This window comes from Anguilla rostrata, chromosome 11 (genome assembly GCF_018555375.3).
Source record: "Anguilla rostrata isolate EN2019 chromosome 11, ASM1855537v3, whole genome shotgun sequence".
Taxonomy (NCBI): Eukaryota; Metazoa; Chordata; class Actinopteri; order Anguilliformes; family Anguillidae; genus Anguilla; species Anguilla rostrata.
Genome location: NC_057943.1, coordinates 3,622,303 through 3,639,732, shown reverse-complemented (window position 1 = coordinate 3,639,732; position 17,430 = coordinate 3,622,303). Strand labels below are relative to the sequence as shown.

Below are 17,430 nucleotides of genomic sequence, written 5' to 3'. Positions count from 1 at the left end.
TTCGCAGTTGAGTGGAGGAGATCTCGCGGGAGTCCCAATTGCTTGTCTATGGACTACGTGTTACAGATCTCGCGCGAATTGTTTGAAGCGGTGATGGTGCGCGTTAGGGGAGGGGGAGGGGACCCACAAAAGATGTGTAGTGAATTTTATTTATTTATTTAAATAAAAAATGGCCGCCGCAGAGAGCGGAGAGGAGAGACTGTAAGTGTGAATAACATATGTTCTCTTTTCAGTGTCTTGGTAGATTTCAAATGACTCCCGAAAAGAAGTGACAGTGTTTATTTTTGCCTTTTCAAACGTTACTTATGAAATGTTCGCTAGTTTTTTAGAGAGGCGGGGAGAGTACGTCAGAGCTTTTCTCCCGCTTTCACATTTCAGTAGGATGAGAAGAAAATAATTTGTGCGTTAGTGGGAGGAGGTGTGTTTGTCTCTGTCATTTACTGACGTTTCTGCTAGCTTACTCTATAAGCTACTAGCTAGCTAGTCAGCAAGCTATCAAAGGCTAAATATGTATTAAGCATTTTACCGAGTATTTAATTTCTGCAACGTTAAATCTTTGTTTCATCAGTTGATGGTCTCTTTTAACGCCTGCATCCACACCCCCTTTGTAAGCAGATTTGAAAATTCAGCCTCAGTTGCTAGTTGGCTAATGTCGTTAGCGAGCTAGCGACCTAGCTGGCCAACTACATTTCTAGATATATCTCTGAAAAAGTAAAGCTAACAAGAATGTTTCCATATAACATACAACATTGTCTTAAACGTGCGCTCATAATATTTCCAGGAACATGCAGCATGATGCGATGCCGGGTTTTTCTTCTGTTTATAGCTAGCTGGCTAACATTAGCGATATAGCTAGCTGCCTAATTTGGCAGCGTCGTAACTAGGTAGCTAGCTTTGTAGCTGGCGCTTGCTAGCTAATTGCGTAGTGAAATTTCTGGCTTTCTGTTAATAGAGCAAGGACAAAATTGGGGTTGTATGAAATTTGTGTATTTTTCACGTTGCATGTGGCGTGTTCATGTTGTCGCTATATGATTTGAATTTATTGAAAAATTGAGGTGTATTTAGCTAGCGAGCTAGCCAGCTAAATATAAACCGTGTAGCTAGCTAGCTACGTAGCGTTTCTTGGTAGCTGTACCAGCAAGCTTGCTGGCGCAGTCAAGCTGCTGGTTTCTAGACTAGTTTGCTTTTTAGCTGCTAAGTGACGTTTTGTGCAGCTTTTCTTATTTTACATCGAGACTCATTGATAGTCTCACATAGAACAGGCTTGTTGCGTCATTTGTTATGCTTGGGAAAGACTGGAGGTTTATTTTCGCTGCCCTTAAGATGTCCGTTTTACACTCGCAGTGGATATTTGGCTGGCTGTGCAGCTGTATTCAGTTTTATTAAAGTGATATTTAAATTTGGGGGTGAAAAAAAACAGCAATAAGTTTTTGTCCTTGGAGGACAAGGTTTTATTTGACATTAGAGAATGATCAATGTGTCTTCTGTGTACACCATGTGATTTACATGGCCACAAAGAACGTTTCCCTGATATAAATGACAATTAATTAGGAAATTTTCCGATTTTGTTTCATCTAGCTAAAAGGGTATTTATATTGTTCCAGAAAACAAAGAGTTTTGGAAATAACATTAGGTGTTGTTATGGTGATGCCGTGTAGCACACCGGTCTATGTTAGCCACTAAACATTTAAGCTATTTGGACTGGACCACCACTGTCTCAAAGTGCGTCACTGGTGGAAAAAGACGGCATGTTTTTGGGAAATGTGTTGCAACGGCTGGGATGTAACTGAGGAGTGTAATTTTAGATAACCGCAGAAGTCGGTAATTACACATTTAAATTTTTCATTTTGATTAGCTAATTCGGGATTTAGATAATCAAGGAGGCTATTATGTCTGGCAGTTCAGTTTGTGAAAAGTCACAATTTGATCTGTAAGAGAAGTGGGCATTTGTTTAGTCTGTTGTTGTAAATAATTCTTGCTAAAAGGATTGAAAAGGTCAAATAGGAGATTCAGTAATATGTGTGTATAGTTGTGTGTATTTATTTAATGAAATTAGTAATACATGAAGTATGTGTCGCTATCTCTATTAAGAAAAAAAAGTTAATATGAATGAGACTGGTAGGTGATGTTGCAGTAAATTCACTGTATTGTAACACTTCTAAAAGCGGTCCAACAACAATGAACTATTATCTTTTTCAAATGTGCAGTCCTGGCCCAGTAACATAATTGTCTGCATATCTGTATTTATTTGTGTATCTACGCAAATATATGTAAAAGCGTATTTGTATTTCAGTATGAGTAAATTACAGGAGTTGGTATCGCCGTCTTCGGTTCGGTCTTTGAGTCTCATTCTGGCTCTGATTGGCATCTTTTGGCACAGCAAAGCTGATGGTTTAAGTGTGAATGCAGTCTTGTGCACTGGCAACACTCTTGATACTGTGTACACCGAGTTCAGGAAATGCTGTAGCCGTATCGGGCTTTCACCGCGTAATCTGTTTTGCTTAATTTATTATATATTTTTTTTTTCAACAGCTCTAATTTTCTTCTTCTTCTTTTCACCCTCGATGTGGAACGCAGACCCGTCCCAGCTCTGCTACTTCCTCCTTTAATTCGGGGAGGTGCGCAGAGGTGCATCCTTTGAAACGTGTGCAGCCAACTACCGCTTCCTCCCCCCCCCTCCCCCCCCCATCTTTCTCTTTCTCTCTCTCTCTGTCTCTCTCTCTCTTTCCGATCGACCGGCTGCGTTGTGCAACTGTCAGAGTGAGATCATAGAGGCCTGTTCAGCCAATGGAGTCGCTGTTAAACATTGAGTCAGGGAAGAACACGCCAACAGAAACCCTCCATCCCTGGCAACACTACCCGGGCATATACACATGTCCCCAAGGGGGTTTTTTTACAGGCACGTTTGGCCCTTGCACGGTCACGATCGTCTCTGGATCGTGGGCCCCATCTCTACACTCAGATCAAGTTTCTGGGCTCGATATGTGGCCCACTGGCCCAGCTTCATTTATACGTTGCAGTGTTGAAATGTTTAAAAGAGGTCTGCATGACTTGCATGTGATTTCAAACAGGAAAAGAATAGGTTTTCATAAGACTACCCGACCTCACAAGCTTTATTCAGAACAGATCAGGGGATGAATATTCCCTCTGTCACAGTGTCATAACGTCTCTTGCTTGCTTGCTTTTTGCGGGCCCAAGGCTTGGTTTTCGCCCAGTTTTCCTTCTGCTACTCTCTAAAGCGTCTTTGTGTGCCGGGTTCTTTGTAAAAAAGCGCTATTACAAATAAAATTGATTTGATTTGATAACTGAATGTTGAAGTTCAATTGAGTTTAGGCTATTTTGTCTTGTATTTAGTGCATGTGTGGGAGGTGCCAAAACTTTTGATATGTGACCCGAGTCAGTTGCCTCATTCTTTCCAGTGTTAAAGTAAATGAAGAAAAAAAAAAAAGGGTCACATTTGGCCACTGAGAGCACGGGCCAGTCTTAGAATCGGAATGTTATTGGCGTGGGTTCCGATTCCCGCCCCGCTCTGGAATGGCCGATCATCTGCGAACCGCTGACACGTGCACGTGCGGTCCCCGCTGCCAGTTTGGGAGGGCGTAGACGTCCGCGGCTCTCCTCCGAAACGCGCGGAGTCCCCGTCCGGCGCGGGCGACGGGTCTGCAGCGACGCTGGCGCCGAGCGGAGCTGGACCTCTCACGCGCGACTTTAGCGCGCGGTACTCGCGCGGTCGCCAGATGGCAGCGAAACGCGGACCCCCTGTCCGACCGAACCGTCCCGTACCCGGGGGCGACGCGGTCGCCCCAAAGCGCGCGGGCCCGTGTGGAGCCACCAGCCAAGGGCGGCAAGTCTCCGCCCTCTCGGGAGACGGATGGTGAGCGCGGACGGCGATTTAACTAATTTTTGCTCGCGTAACAAAACATTTTGACTTTCTTACTTGAGTCCCGAGAGCCTTGCTTCTTGTGATTTAGTCGGTAAAAAGAGGAATTTAAAAATAAATAAATAAAAAATAAAAAAAAGTTTGGATGACTATAATCAGGCTACTTGTCGAGCATTTATTATTAACATTTTCACCGAATGTATCTCGTCGTCAGACCTTCCTGCTCCTGCACGTTGTGTCATCATGTTGGGCAGTCCTATCAGCCGATACTGATGAGTGTGTTTTAAGCTATTATCGGCCAGTACTGATATAGCCTCAATGTCCTGCGTCCTTATTCAAATTTAGTACCGACTCCTATGGCTTTTATGTAAAATGTCACATTTTTTACGTTGTCTATACAAGTTTCACCAAGCCAATTTCTCCATGTACTCGAGCTGGCAAGTATTACTGAGGGGTTGCATGATTGAAAAATTGTGTTTAAACACAGAACTTGTACTTCGGGATTTATCTGATTAAGGGAGCTGGATGCATAATCTCTGAATTAGAGAAATCGTTTGTTAATTATCATTTTTGTCTAGCAGTGATCATACAGTCATCGTGATGCGGTGTATTAAATTTTGCACAAACGATCCTTGAAGTCACTAGCTGTGCCGTCTCCTCAAATCTATTTGTTTTCACTAAGACTCGAGAATTATTAAAAATTATGAATTGGTAATGAAGTTAACACGAGTCTGTGGCCTTGAGTGACTCAGCTGTACTGCGGAACAGGACTTTTAACGGAAACAGAAAATAATCATGACAGCCCTGCACTTCCAATGTAAAATTCTGGGGACCATCTGCTTCGGTCAGTGGTTCATTTGTGTACAATTATCAACGTCCTTTTTGGCCTACGTTTTTTGGGAATTATTAAATGTATATTAGCGAACGTCTCATCAACCTAAACATAACATAAAACTCTATGAATTTTCTTTCACCGCGAATCTGTTTTTCAGTCAGTTTTGTCTCAGATGTGAACAATCGTGTGGCTAGCTTGTTACCTCACCTGACCCTGTGATGTGGTTATCCCCTGCTCATAACACAATATAACATGACATGACATGACATAATGACGAGAACAGGGCGTTCAGCCCAACACGACATGACATAATGACGGGTACTGGGCATTCAGCCCAACAGTGCTCGCCATATTCCTGGCTAAATTGTACCTGGTGGTCTGATTACCTACAGACTGCATAATGGCCATAACCTACACGAGCCGGATACTTCTGTATTCCTCACCTTCATAGCACCTTACCTGTATTATTATCCATGGTCACACCTCCGATCTTGCTACTGTCACACAGGGTGTCCCTCAAGGTTCTGTTCTTGGTCCCCTCCTTTTCACCATCTATATGCTTCCTCTTGGCCCCATCCTCCGCAGCTTTGGTCTCAATTTCCACTTCTATGCAGATGACACACAAATCTATATCAGCTCTACATCCACAAATCAGCCACCCACTGCCATCATTGAAACCTGTCTGACACACGTCAAATCCTGGATGCAACACAATTTTCTTAAACTCAACTGTGAAAAAACTGAAATCATTCTCATCGGACCAAAACCCCAGCTCACAAAACTACACAACTTCTCCCTCACCATTGACGGTTCCCCTGTCTCCCCCTCCCCCCTGGTCCGCAACCTCGGTGTCATACTCGATCCATCCCTCTCCTTTGAAAAGCACATCAACAACACTCTCAAGGTTTCATTTTTTTGCAATGCACTCCTCACTGGTCTTCCCTCCTGTCTCCTACACAAACTGCAATTGGTTCAGAACTCGGCCAAAAGAATACTGTCCCGCACATCCTCCCGGTCTCACATCACCCCTATCTTGAAAGATTTACACTGGCTCCCAATCACATCACGCATCACATTCAAACTCCTCCTCCTAGTTTACAAATCCCTAAGTGGCCTCGCACCCACTTACCTCTCTGATCTCCTGCTCCCCTACCAGCCACCCAGACAGTTACGTTCATCCACTGCCGGCCTCCTCACCATCATCCCCTCTCAGCGCCATTCTTTTGGCGACCGCGCCTTCTCAGTTGCCGCCCCCAAACTCTGGAATGCCCTCCCCTCTGACATTCGTACCTCTGACTCACTCACCTCCTTCAAATCACGTATTAAAACCCACCTCTTTTCCCTAGCTTTCCCTTGATGTTTGTCTCCCCCCCCCCCCCTTTTTTTTCTTCTCTTTTTGAATTGTATGTTTCATTGTATGTATGTATATATGTATGTACCACTTACTGTAAAGCGTCTTTCAGTTCATGAAAAGCGCTATATAAAATAAATGTATTATTATTATTACTGTATCCATTTTATTGGCTTAATGGCGAATATAGCATGGTGATAAATTGAATGTGAAAAAGAAGTTAATATATCATTATTACTGATGATGATCTTAAAATGCTAATGAAATGGATACACTGATATTCACCATAGTGGTGTAATTAATGTCTTTTCATATAATTAAACGAATATTACAATTTTTTAATTAATTGATTAGTCTTACCGTTAGAATAATAAAGCAGGGTTGCAGAATTCTACATGTTATCTAATTGTATAAGAAATATTTAAATGCTGGCTTTGCGTTTTTCTTATGAACTCGGGGATTAGTAATGGGGAATAATTATTTCTGTTGAAAATATGTTCTGACCTAGCTTGCTTTAATTACAGCGAGAATTTCGGCACTGTTGAAACCGCAGTCTGTGGGTTTCCCCTGCACAGCAGATGAATCTGATATCATAATCTTTGGGAAGTAGGCGGGAAATTGAGCTTTGTATGTGAAGAGGCACACTGCCCGTCAAAATGATTCACACCTTTGATGAAGATGAGTGAATAAAACAAGCAGAAAGAGACACTGAGCTCGCGTTGTGTTCTCAAAAATGAGAAGCGCACTCTTTTATGGTAATATAACTGCGCACAGAACGAAAAGCCACGGCCATATTACCCATAATTCCTCAGTGAAATTCCACAAAAATAATTCTGCATTAGCATACTACTTAAAAAAAATAAAAAATAAAAAAGACCTCAAATCTAAGGAACTGTTTTGTGGCCGCCCATTACTTCCTGTTTCACTGCTAGGGTATAAAAATGAGGTAACGTGTAAAATCCATATGTCACCTCACCCGTCATCCCCCGGGAGGTGATCTGTCGGAACAAACGGTTCTTGAATTTCACAATCAGACCAAGTTAAAACAAATAAAAAATAAAATAGAAAACCTAAAATACCACTCGCTATTACGTCATTAATTCAGAGGTTTCCAGCCAGGTGTGTCTTTTCCCCATGGAGATGGTTTAGGAAGCTTAAAAAAAATTTAAGGGCCTCAGTTGAAGAACTTCTCTGTACTATTCATCCATATATTTCTATGATTACTAGTAATTAATAATTGAGAGGAAAGATTTAAGCATGCTGCATTCTGGATTACCGTTTTCCATCATAGATGATCATTTCAAGCCGAAACATAAGCTGTGCAAAAGGCCAGGGTATTCATATGGTGGTTAGTTCTGAGTTTTACTGGGAGATAATCTCGATAATTTAAATATAAGTAATTGAGTGCGTGGAACATAATTGTGTGTGTTAGCCCCAGGGGACTCTTAAAATGAACCCCCCCCCCCCCCTCCATATACAACCATAAAGTTTACTATATGTCATTACGTATGGCATATATCAGTATGAATCTTGCGGGTTGTATAATTATCTAATTGATCTTAAAATTAGAACCTCTGAACATTAATTTTAATTCACGTCTTGCTGTTTGGAGGTTCAGGCCTGGTGTTTGCTCGGGTTGCTCTTTCTGCTCTGTCTCTTGCCTTCCTACCATGTAAAGCGTCTTTATGACAGTTCTCTGTAAAAAAAAAAGTGCTATATAAATAAAATTGAATGTGATTTTGTATTTTTATGCAGAGCTTTGATTGGCTATGAGAAATACATTATTGCACTTCCTGAACATTGCACTTTAGGTGTAAGTGCTTTTAATATATGAAATTAAGGTGTTTACTCGCAATAGCACATTGCAGTCAACATCCTGCTGTAGGAACAGAGGTAATCTTCCACACGAGGGTGAATTTTAGATGCTGTAAGACATTTTCTTAAAAAAAAAAGAAAAGAAATGTTCTGATATTATTGATACCGCATAGCCTGTGGTGTAGTTGTCAAATATATTGTTAATTTTCTGTGCTTGTCGAAGCATGAGTTACTGTAATTTTATCTAATTTTTAACTAATTAATCGGAACAAATCCCCTGTATTTTATTATTTTTGAATTCTTAAGGAACATTAGACAATACGAAAATCGGAATCAGACTTTATTGGCCGAGTACGTTTGTGTGCATATAAGGATTTTGACCTGGGTAATCAGTCGAGACAAAGACAAGCCAAACTGGGGGGTGGGTGGGGGTGGGGGGGGGGGGGGACTGGTAATTTGTGGTGCAGGAATGCTAGCTTTGTAGCAGAGCGTGTTTTATAGACATGTGGATTCATTTCATTAGACTGAGCTTGATTCTTTCTGGAAGTGTCTAGACAGGAAATGACACTGTTTCACACACATTTTTAATTGCGTGGACTACATCTTGTTACGACTTTTGGAATTTAGTGAATCCTGCCTGTTTCCCACCCTGCGTTTGATACTGTTCGGAGGTTTTTTTTAAACAATATTATCAGTACTGCATCCAGGCCTAGATTTGGCTGGACGGGCAGGTTTGTGAAATGAATCCAGGGAGTGATTACGTGCTGTGTAATTAAGCTCTGTAATTAAAATATATCCACGGCTTCGCTATAGAAACAGACCTTGTTTCTGTTTTTGCGGTGCAGTGCTGGAGATATGCTCCTAATTTCAAAATCCTTGTTTCTGAATTTGACTACACAAACTGAATTCTTTCCTCCACTGTATCTGTGTAGTGAAGCCTGTACCACACAGGCTAAGTGATCAAACAAAATTCCTCTTTAAACAATTCCCCGCTTCCTCTTTAAACAATACATGACTGTAAATTCTTATGAACAAAGTGGTGTTTCTGGAGACTTTGATTGTTTTCTTCTCAGTCAACATGGAGATGAGTTTCTCGAGTCTGCTCCGGGTATGGCAGCGAACGTGCGATGGCATGTGGGAGACAGGCGGCTGGAGTTCATCGCATGCAGAAGCCATTAAAATAGAATTAGTGTAATCTGCTTGGAAAGTTGTTGTTTGTTTTCTTTTATGGTTTTTTTTGGGCTCACGGTACACTGCGCTGTCTGTGATTTCACAAAAGCGAAAATATGGGCTTTGTACGGCGTGGAAATCGATGTGTGCAGGAAGCCGTCGCTGAGCTACTGCAGTCAGTGGGCCTATCAACGCGGTTTGTTCTGTTTCCGTAAGTGTCCTGCGTCCGACAGGAGCATCGTGGACTTTGTGTGATGGGTGGTGATCACCGCCCCTGAAACTGGCTCGTGAACCCTAAACCCCCCACGATGACATCATTGCAAATGAGTGTTTTTTTGTCTGAGCGTTTTATTGTGTTTGTGAATTACAATAGGCCCCCCGCCCCCTTGCCTGATGACCAAATTTCCATGTGTAATTTTCAAGTTCTCCTTTGTGGGCTGTCCCACAGATTTAGCCAGTGAAGAGGCTATTTTTGTGTCTGGTGGGGGATTTCACAGTTGCAGGCGTGTGCAGCGTCTCTGTTGTGGTGCAACTCAGATGAAGATGTGGAGATTGCCAAAAATCTGCAGTTACCAAAGGGAAAGTTCACTTTCTGGTGTTGGTGACGGAGCTTTTGGTTGTGTTTGTAGTTTGAAGCGATTAAATACGCTTAAAGTAACTCCAAACAGCTTGGTGCTGCAACATATTGTTTCCAGGGGCTTTACGTTTGAACGTGTTCACTTTATAGTGTCCATACACAAACAAACATAAATATGCATTTTTTTTTTACTGTGCCTTCGTTTTTTTTTGTTTTTTTTTCCCCCTTGAGTCTTCATTTCCAACATTTCCAGTATAAGATTAAACAGTTTCACGAACATTAATCTGGGGATATGCATATGTATAACAACCTCTGGAGGCATGAGGTTGCTTAACAAGCTGATTTGGAGCAATGCTTCAGACCACAAAACCCAAAATACCACAAATATGAGCCTCTGTAAAGCTGTTGGATAGTCAGAAGCTGCTAAGAATATCTAAAATATTCTCCATTACACATAAAAATATGACTGGGCAATTGAAAATGTGCACTAAATGGAATTAAACCAGAGTCTGGGTTAATGCTTCTGATTATCTGAAACGTGTGCATAAAAACCGTTTAACGCACAAGTAGTTTGGGTCAGGCTGAAGCACCGTTCTAAATTCATACGCTGGCTGGCCGGCTAACCAACCTACGTAGCCATGGCAACATGCTGAAACAGCACCAAGCCCGGTAAATAACTTTGTAAGTAGCTAGCGCCTGCAGATTAGTTTATATTTTCAGGGCCCCAAAATATTAACGACCCATTTTTATATTTTGATCTTTGGCAAACATCAGTGGTGCTGAAGAAGCGGAATAGTCCCCCTCTGCGGTGTGTGTGTTAAACGGTTTGAATGCGTTTTTGCGCCATGTTGCTCTTCGCCTCCGCATCGAGCGTTTGAAACCCTCTAGCGCGCACTTCCTAGGTGGATTATTCCTGACCTCACGTTGAAGAACCGTCGCCGTGCAGTGCCCCTTTAACTGTGGCGGGCGTGGGGGGCGATCGGCTGCTCTGTGCGGGACAGATCGCTTCGCAGTGACCTTCCGTTTGTCACTGCTGCCTTCGCGCAACTTCGGCGGATAAGGGCGCTGGCGAGTCGTGTGAGGGAAGGGAAAGTTTAGCGTACTTTTTGTGAACTGGAATTTTCCAAAAATATTTCTCCTTGTTTTTTTTTTGTTTTTTTCTCCCCACCCCCACCCCCCCCCCCTTTTTGAATCTGCTTCTGCTGCTCAGCGTTTGTGGTGAAGGTTGTGCCTGTGCTGCGTGCTGCTGTCTGAGCCCGAAAAGCATTTTTCACCGCGGCGAAGGCCTCAGCCGACTGCTCGCGCAGATAAACGCGCGGGGCTGGTTTCGACAGCGTGCGCAGTTTGGTGGACGACTGCGCCGGGTGTTATTTCTGGACTTGCGCTCATTTTTTTACTTCCTGAAGTGTGCGCTGCATGCAGAAGGGCTTGCAGCGAGGTCCTCCAGTCCAGTTTGGCTGGTTAATGGCTCGCAGCCAGACCTGCTGTTGTTCATATTAGGCAAAGCAAAGTGGTTTGCGAAGGCCCCTCCCGTGCATCGGGCACGTTATAACCGAGTTCCGTTTAGCCGCATTAAACGACGTGAGCGTGGGGCCTAGATGACTGTCCGTATCTATGCGAGGTGCTGTGCGACCTTTTTAACCCTTTGATGTGTAGGTTTTTTTTTTTTTTTTAAAGGTTTTTTTTAGTCAGTGTTCTAGAGCTCCACTGCTTTCAGTCACCAGTAGTGATTGTGACTCAGCATTAGAATGTTCAGTTAAGAACACTCTGATGCTGCACTTCCTGGACTTCAGAACGCTTTTCACCGAGCCCATGGAGAGTCTGTGGATGAACTGGTCTGTATTTTTTTCTTCAGTCTACGATTTTAACATTGACAGTTAGTGAGCTCCTTTCTGGTGTACTCCTGGCTCCTGAGCTGCAAGCTCTCTCTGAACCTCAACAGGGACAGCTACAGTCATTCGACATGGGGGACGCTTTATTTTATTTGTGAAATGATATTTATGAACGGCTTCTGTGGTAAAGAATAAGATACCAAATCAGTTTTCGGGCACGAGGCTCCTCCAGCCCTGTGTCTGGACCGTAGCCTGAAACAGATGTCCAGGCATATTGGTGGCAAAATTGATTGAAGCATTTAAATGAAAGCCTTTTGCACGACCTCTGTAACCATAATCCATGTGTTTAGAAAACTGTAGTATTACATTGCATGATTTGTTCAGCTGCTGGCACTGTCTGGATCGAGCGGATCAGACAGAGCGTACACTGTCACACCATCCCGTTGATGCAGCTGGTCTTGCCGAACTAATTCAGGGGTGCGTTTCACAAAGCAGGATTACTGAGTTAACTGGATAACTGCGCCGAGTAAAACCCTGTTTCACAGAGCAGGATTACTGAGTTAACTGGATAACTGCGCCGAGTAAAACCCAGAACAGCTCGTTTTGCTTCAGTCCATCTTCCAGCTTTGGGAGAGTTCCGGGTTTTCCTCAGTGCAGTTATCCAGCTAAACTCAGTAATCCTGAGGGCTATTTCACGAAGCAGGATTACTGAGTTAGCTGGATTAGCTGCACCGCTAACTTGGTGACCGTGCTTCTTGAAATGCCCCCCAGGTTAAATTGGTCAACTGAACTATGGCAGAGCCCCCCCCGGGGGTCGGGAGCTGTAAGGCCACGTTCGGACGCGTTTACCCTTCCCTCCCGCGCTGGCGGCCGGGCGTTTTCCCCCCAGAGTAACGGTGTGCTGCTTGTCTCGTTTGACCCGCAGTGATGAGAAGAGCGAGGATCAAGAGCTACAGGGCGCGCGAGACCGGACGCAGAAGCCGAAGAAGGCCAAGCGGGAGCGCGGGCCGCGGGATGAGGCGCCGCCGGAGCCCGCCATGTCCGCCCAGAGCTCGGCGCTAGCGCGGCCGCCGGAGGACCAGCGGCGGCCGGCCGACAGCGAGGAGGCCGAGGCCGAGGAGTCCGGGTCCGGCGGGGGCGACCCGGCCCACCTGGAGCCCTCCGCCTCTCCCAAGCAGCGGCGCTCCATCATCCGGGACCGCGGGCCGCTGTACGACGACCCGTCGCTGCCGCAGGGCTGGACGCGCAAGCTGAAGCAGCGCAAGTCCGGCCGCTCGGCGGGAAAGTACGACGTCTACCTGATCAAGTGAGTACAGCCCTGGAGACGCCTGCCGGTCGCCGGGGCAACCCGAAGGCGCTGTGCCGGAGACCTCCAGATGCACGCTGTAGCTGGGACGACCTCCCAGAATGCAACGCTGTAGCTGGGACGACCTCCCAGAATGCAACGCTGTTGACGGGACAGCCTCCCAGAATGCAACGCTGTAGCTGGGACGACCCCAAAATTAAACAGTGTTTCCAGAAGCCTAATTAGGACAAATCTTGTGCAAAAAAAAAAAAAACCTATGTACTTCTATTTTCCATTCTGGGTGTGTGGGATTGGCTGTGTGGTTATTTACGGAGTGGAATTTTTGCTGGCTTTCAGGAACCCCCTCTCTTTTACATGAGATGTTCCATTTAGTGAAATTTTCTTTGTTTGTGGTTTACCACATACAAATGGCTTCTCGATCACTTTGTGTCAGACCTAGGGTCTTTGCGTAAAAAAAATTGAAAAGAAAATCCAGTGAAACATTTCACTATGAGGAACATGGACACTGAAGCGGCGTGAAATACTGAACAACATTCAAAAATTGTATAGTAAACATAAAAAACCCAAATGCGCGACCTGCTAATTTTACTATGCAGTATATTTAAGCAAAATAAAACAAATATAATCTTCTAGGTTCGCAATTAAATGGGCTGACCAGGCATCCTCTTTTTCAATGACGTTTCTTCTTTTTAAGAAAATATTTGTCGAGACGGGATTCCAAATTCCTCAAAATGTCTGGTTAAGTTTTGCTTGTTCCTTTGACTGTATATAAACAAACAAGTAGCCTGCCCCTGCCCTTTCTTTAAAAATAAAAAAGGAAACCAGTTCATGGTTTCCCCAAACTAAATGAAAAAATGTAGCCTACCTCTGGGTGGGGCTGTGTGATAAACAAAGTTAATCGAATGTTTTTTTTAAGCGTAATAACAATCCTTTCACTGCCACTGACCAGTGATTGGTATTGCAAGCCGTGGGAACTAGGTGAAAAATACTATTTTTCTAAGCTTTGAAGCCTCTGAAGAGTAATTGATAAGTATTTGTAAAGCATTTCATTTAGGTATGATTCATTTAAAAAAAATCATATAAACGTAAAATTAAACATAAAGCACTTTTGGAAATTTCGTTAAAAATGCCTCAAATGCTTTGTTAAAATTAATTGCAAGTGCGAATACAAGTAAACACTGGGCTTCTCCCATTTCATAAAGCATTCCCATACTTGACTTGCGTGTAGTTTGCATACCTATTTGCATGCCTGTTTCTTCTGAAATTTCACTCAGAAGTTATATTAGCTTTTCATGGATAAAAAATAATTAGTATTCTTCCCAGAGGCCGGCGTGGCAGTCACATTGGGTGGAATTGCTTTTCCAATTTTTTTGGGTTGCTCTAATGGCGTGCCTCTCTGTTCTCTGAAACATTCCAGGAATTCCCAACCCTCGGTACAACTGCCCTGTTTAATGAACTGTAGACAGGGCCGTTGATGAATGCCTTCCATTGATACAGTTTTCCCTCCAAAATACTTGGAATGTGGCTGAGGTAAAAAAAAAAAAAAAAAATTTTTTTTTAAAGTGTCCAGTGAACACTGGCCACTCTATGAGCAAAGTCAACATGTCCAGGGTAAGAGGGCTGCAGTAGTGTGCCGGTGTAGTTGCCGTAGGAACGTGTCTCGGTGCAAAGAGGGGTTTTCACGAGATCTGAAAGTCCCTTTCAATCCTCCACACGGACGTCAGCCATATTGAAATGAGGGCAAAGTGAGTAGGCAGAAAAAGTAGGTATATGAATCCAAAATGACAGGACGATATGCTGAGTGGCCTAGCGGTGTGTGTGTGTGCGTGCGCGTGCGTGTGTGCGCGTGCGTGTGTGTGTGTGTGTACGTGTGTGTGTGCGTGCGTGTGTGTGTGGTGTGTGTGCATGTGCGTGCGTGTGTTGTTTAACCATGTTAGACTGGTGTAGTACTGCGGTAGTGTTATGTTCCATGACTAGTGATGTGTTAGTCATGGATGTATTTAAGTACACATACCCGTAGACAATGTGGTCATTGTGTGTTCAGTTCAAATAGTTCCTCATTTAATTTTTTTGGTGATTCATAAGATATTTAAGCATCGTAGCATTGTTTAGCGTCGTGGTTATTGCATGTTTGAGGCACGGATTAAATTAAGCATCTAAATATTGACTATCAGGGCGGTGAATGTGAGCTATTAATGCTGGTCCCCCCTCCGCCCCCCGCCCCCCCCCATCCTCGTGTGACACATGAATTTGACTCTGCTAGATGTTTCGGTCTCTGCCGGGCGGCTTCTAAAAGCTGCTGCTCGCTCTGTGTCGTCCGCTTCCTGAGTGAAATGCGAGACTCGGCATTAAGAGCTGGCGGCTCTCGCTGACAGTGGCCGAGGTGTGAGATTCTGGGGAGTGCGAATCCTGTCACGGTCTTGCGTTCCTCTTCTCTGAAACACGATCCGTTGTGGTGAAAAAAGAGCCTCAAGTTTCCACTGAAGTAGAAGTGCGACGTACTGTTGTCTTAGAAAGAGTGTAACGCTGTCACGGACGTACGAGAAGAGCCCTACCAGGAAGCGGTGTACACCAAACAAAAAAAAAAAAAAAAGTGCAAAAAACAGTTAAGTTGTTTCAATTTGCTCCAGGAATTTCAAACCTCTTGGGTTTTATTGTATACACGAATACAGTTACAGATTCTGAATATATGAATGTGCAATTTAAGCATTATTGCTTGTTGGATGTAGTGTATGCAATTACAATCGATAAAGTAGACCACAGAACAGTATTATCATGCAAGAAGTGCAGTTTGCACTGTACCAAGTTGAGGTAACCTTTACCGGAGTGCTTGTCTCAAGGCTTTCTTTCTATTCTAATGTGTCCGTTAGTTTGTGATGCACGTCATTGACCTACTTTTTCACGTTTGAGAGAAATACTTTTTTTTTTTTTTTGCTGCTTAAATAACCAGTGAACTGTAAACTTTGTACTTAACAAAGATGACCTCTTATATTGGTACGATAACCTATTTTTCCATAAGTGACCCCCAGCTAATACAAAAACGTTCTCACAGTGTTGTTGCCATGTTATATATAAATGACGAAACATTCCAATACTGTTGAGGGAACGATTATCTTCCAGCTCACCAATTAGTAATTTGAAAACATTTTGGCCCGAGGCCAAACTTAGTTGCCGACCCCTGGTCTGTCAGTCATGCCTCAGGATGTGCATAGTTTTGGGGTACTCAGCGGGGTACGTAGTGGGGTGCTCAGGCCTTGGAACCCCTCTCTCCAGGGAGGCTGTCATTATGGGTTTCCCTGTGAGGCTTCCCCTGAGGGAGCAGGTGGTATTGGTGCAGTCCGGGTTCCCACCACAGGGTGCATCACTACACCCTGCAAAACACATTTAACCAAATTTTCATTTTTCCATTTTGCACTCATTTATAGTGCCAGTTCATGTCAAATCAGCTGCTGACCTCACTTCCTTTGATTTTTTAAATAAATAAATAAAAAATCCATAAATATTTGCCCTTGGGCAAAATGATTAGTCTGTGATTTCTGCACTTGAATGACAAGCGTATGCTGTACCTCAACAGATGCCAGACACAGCACACAGACTTCAGCACGGGTTTAAGCTCTTACATATGTACAAATATAATAAATCCGAGTTTATGTGTTTTACCATAATAAGTCAAAGGTAAAAATAATAATAATCAGCATAAATTTGTCTTTTTTACAGAATTTTACAAAGCCATTTGTAAGCTCAATCAAGATCACCCTTCTGAGTGTCCATGATGTGGATATGGACGTGTTGCGGTAGAATGGGGGCTGGGGGGGGAATCTTGAGAACGCTTTTTGAATTGATCATTATTTCAGGTCCAGAAATCTAGCCATTTCTTCTGATATGGGATGCCCCGAAAACATTTACTGTACATTGGCCAAATTCTAGGAACACCTGATTCACTTCTGTAATGAACAAGGGACACTAATTCCTGCTTGGTGAAATCATTTCTGTTTCCCATCCGTGCGACTAATACATCCGGAGACGCGGGAAAAGCTCCCATCTTGTCTCGCTCTGTCTGAGCACACATCGTTCCCAGGTACGAGCGATGCACTGCATGCAGTGTCTGATTTTTTTGGGGGAAAGGTGACGATGAGGTGTTGCGGTAATTTCAGTCACAGAGACCTGCCTCGGCTTGCTCATACGTCTGACACCTTCGTGCCTCTTACTGATGACTGTGTGCTCTCCCCATTAAGGCGAATAAGCACTGGATGTCTGTTACTGTGATTAGACAGCTGTTCCTGTTAGGCTGTTTCTACAAGTCTGGGCTGCATATTGCTCTTCTCGGTGGCAAAGCAGGGATTACTATAATACGGCTGCATGTGTGTGATCAACTATGTATTCCTGTGTTGTGTGTGTGTGTGTGTATGCGCACATATGCGTGGGTGCATGTGTGCGTGCCTAGCAAGTGTGTGTGTGCGTGCGAGTGTGTGTGTCAGTGTGTGTGTGTGCATACATTTTACAGTGACATGGCATATTTTGTAATCTACAAAATTATCAAGTCATTAACTTTTTTTATATGCTGTAGTTTATGAAGGATCTCTTTAGGACCAGGAAGTAGCTCTATATGGCTCTATATGTACTCTTAAAAGAATGATTTGTAACAGTTGGCACTTCTTGGCATT

General features: G+C 43.6%; 1 protein-coding gene across 2 annotated transcripts in view; it reads left to right on the top strand.

Annotated features, from left to right (window-relative positions):
* Positions 1-52: 52 nt before the first annotated feature.
* Positions 53-17,430, top strand: part of mecp2 (methyl CpG binding protein 2) — a 30,170-nt gene continuing 12,792 nt past the window's right edge. Inside the window, exons 1-2 of one of the 2 annotated variants that reach the window (XM_064300576.1) lie at positions 53-201; positions 12,386-12,766. In XM_064300576.1, coding sequence (XP_064156646.1) covers positions 170-201; positions 12,386-12,766 — 413 coding nt within the window. In that variant the 5' untranslated portion in view covers positions 53-169. Of the gene's footprint in view, positions 202-11,383; positions 11,464-12,385; positions 12,767-17,430 lie in introns of those variants that run through there. The other variant, XM_064300577.1, reaches the window with a different exon arrangement.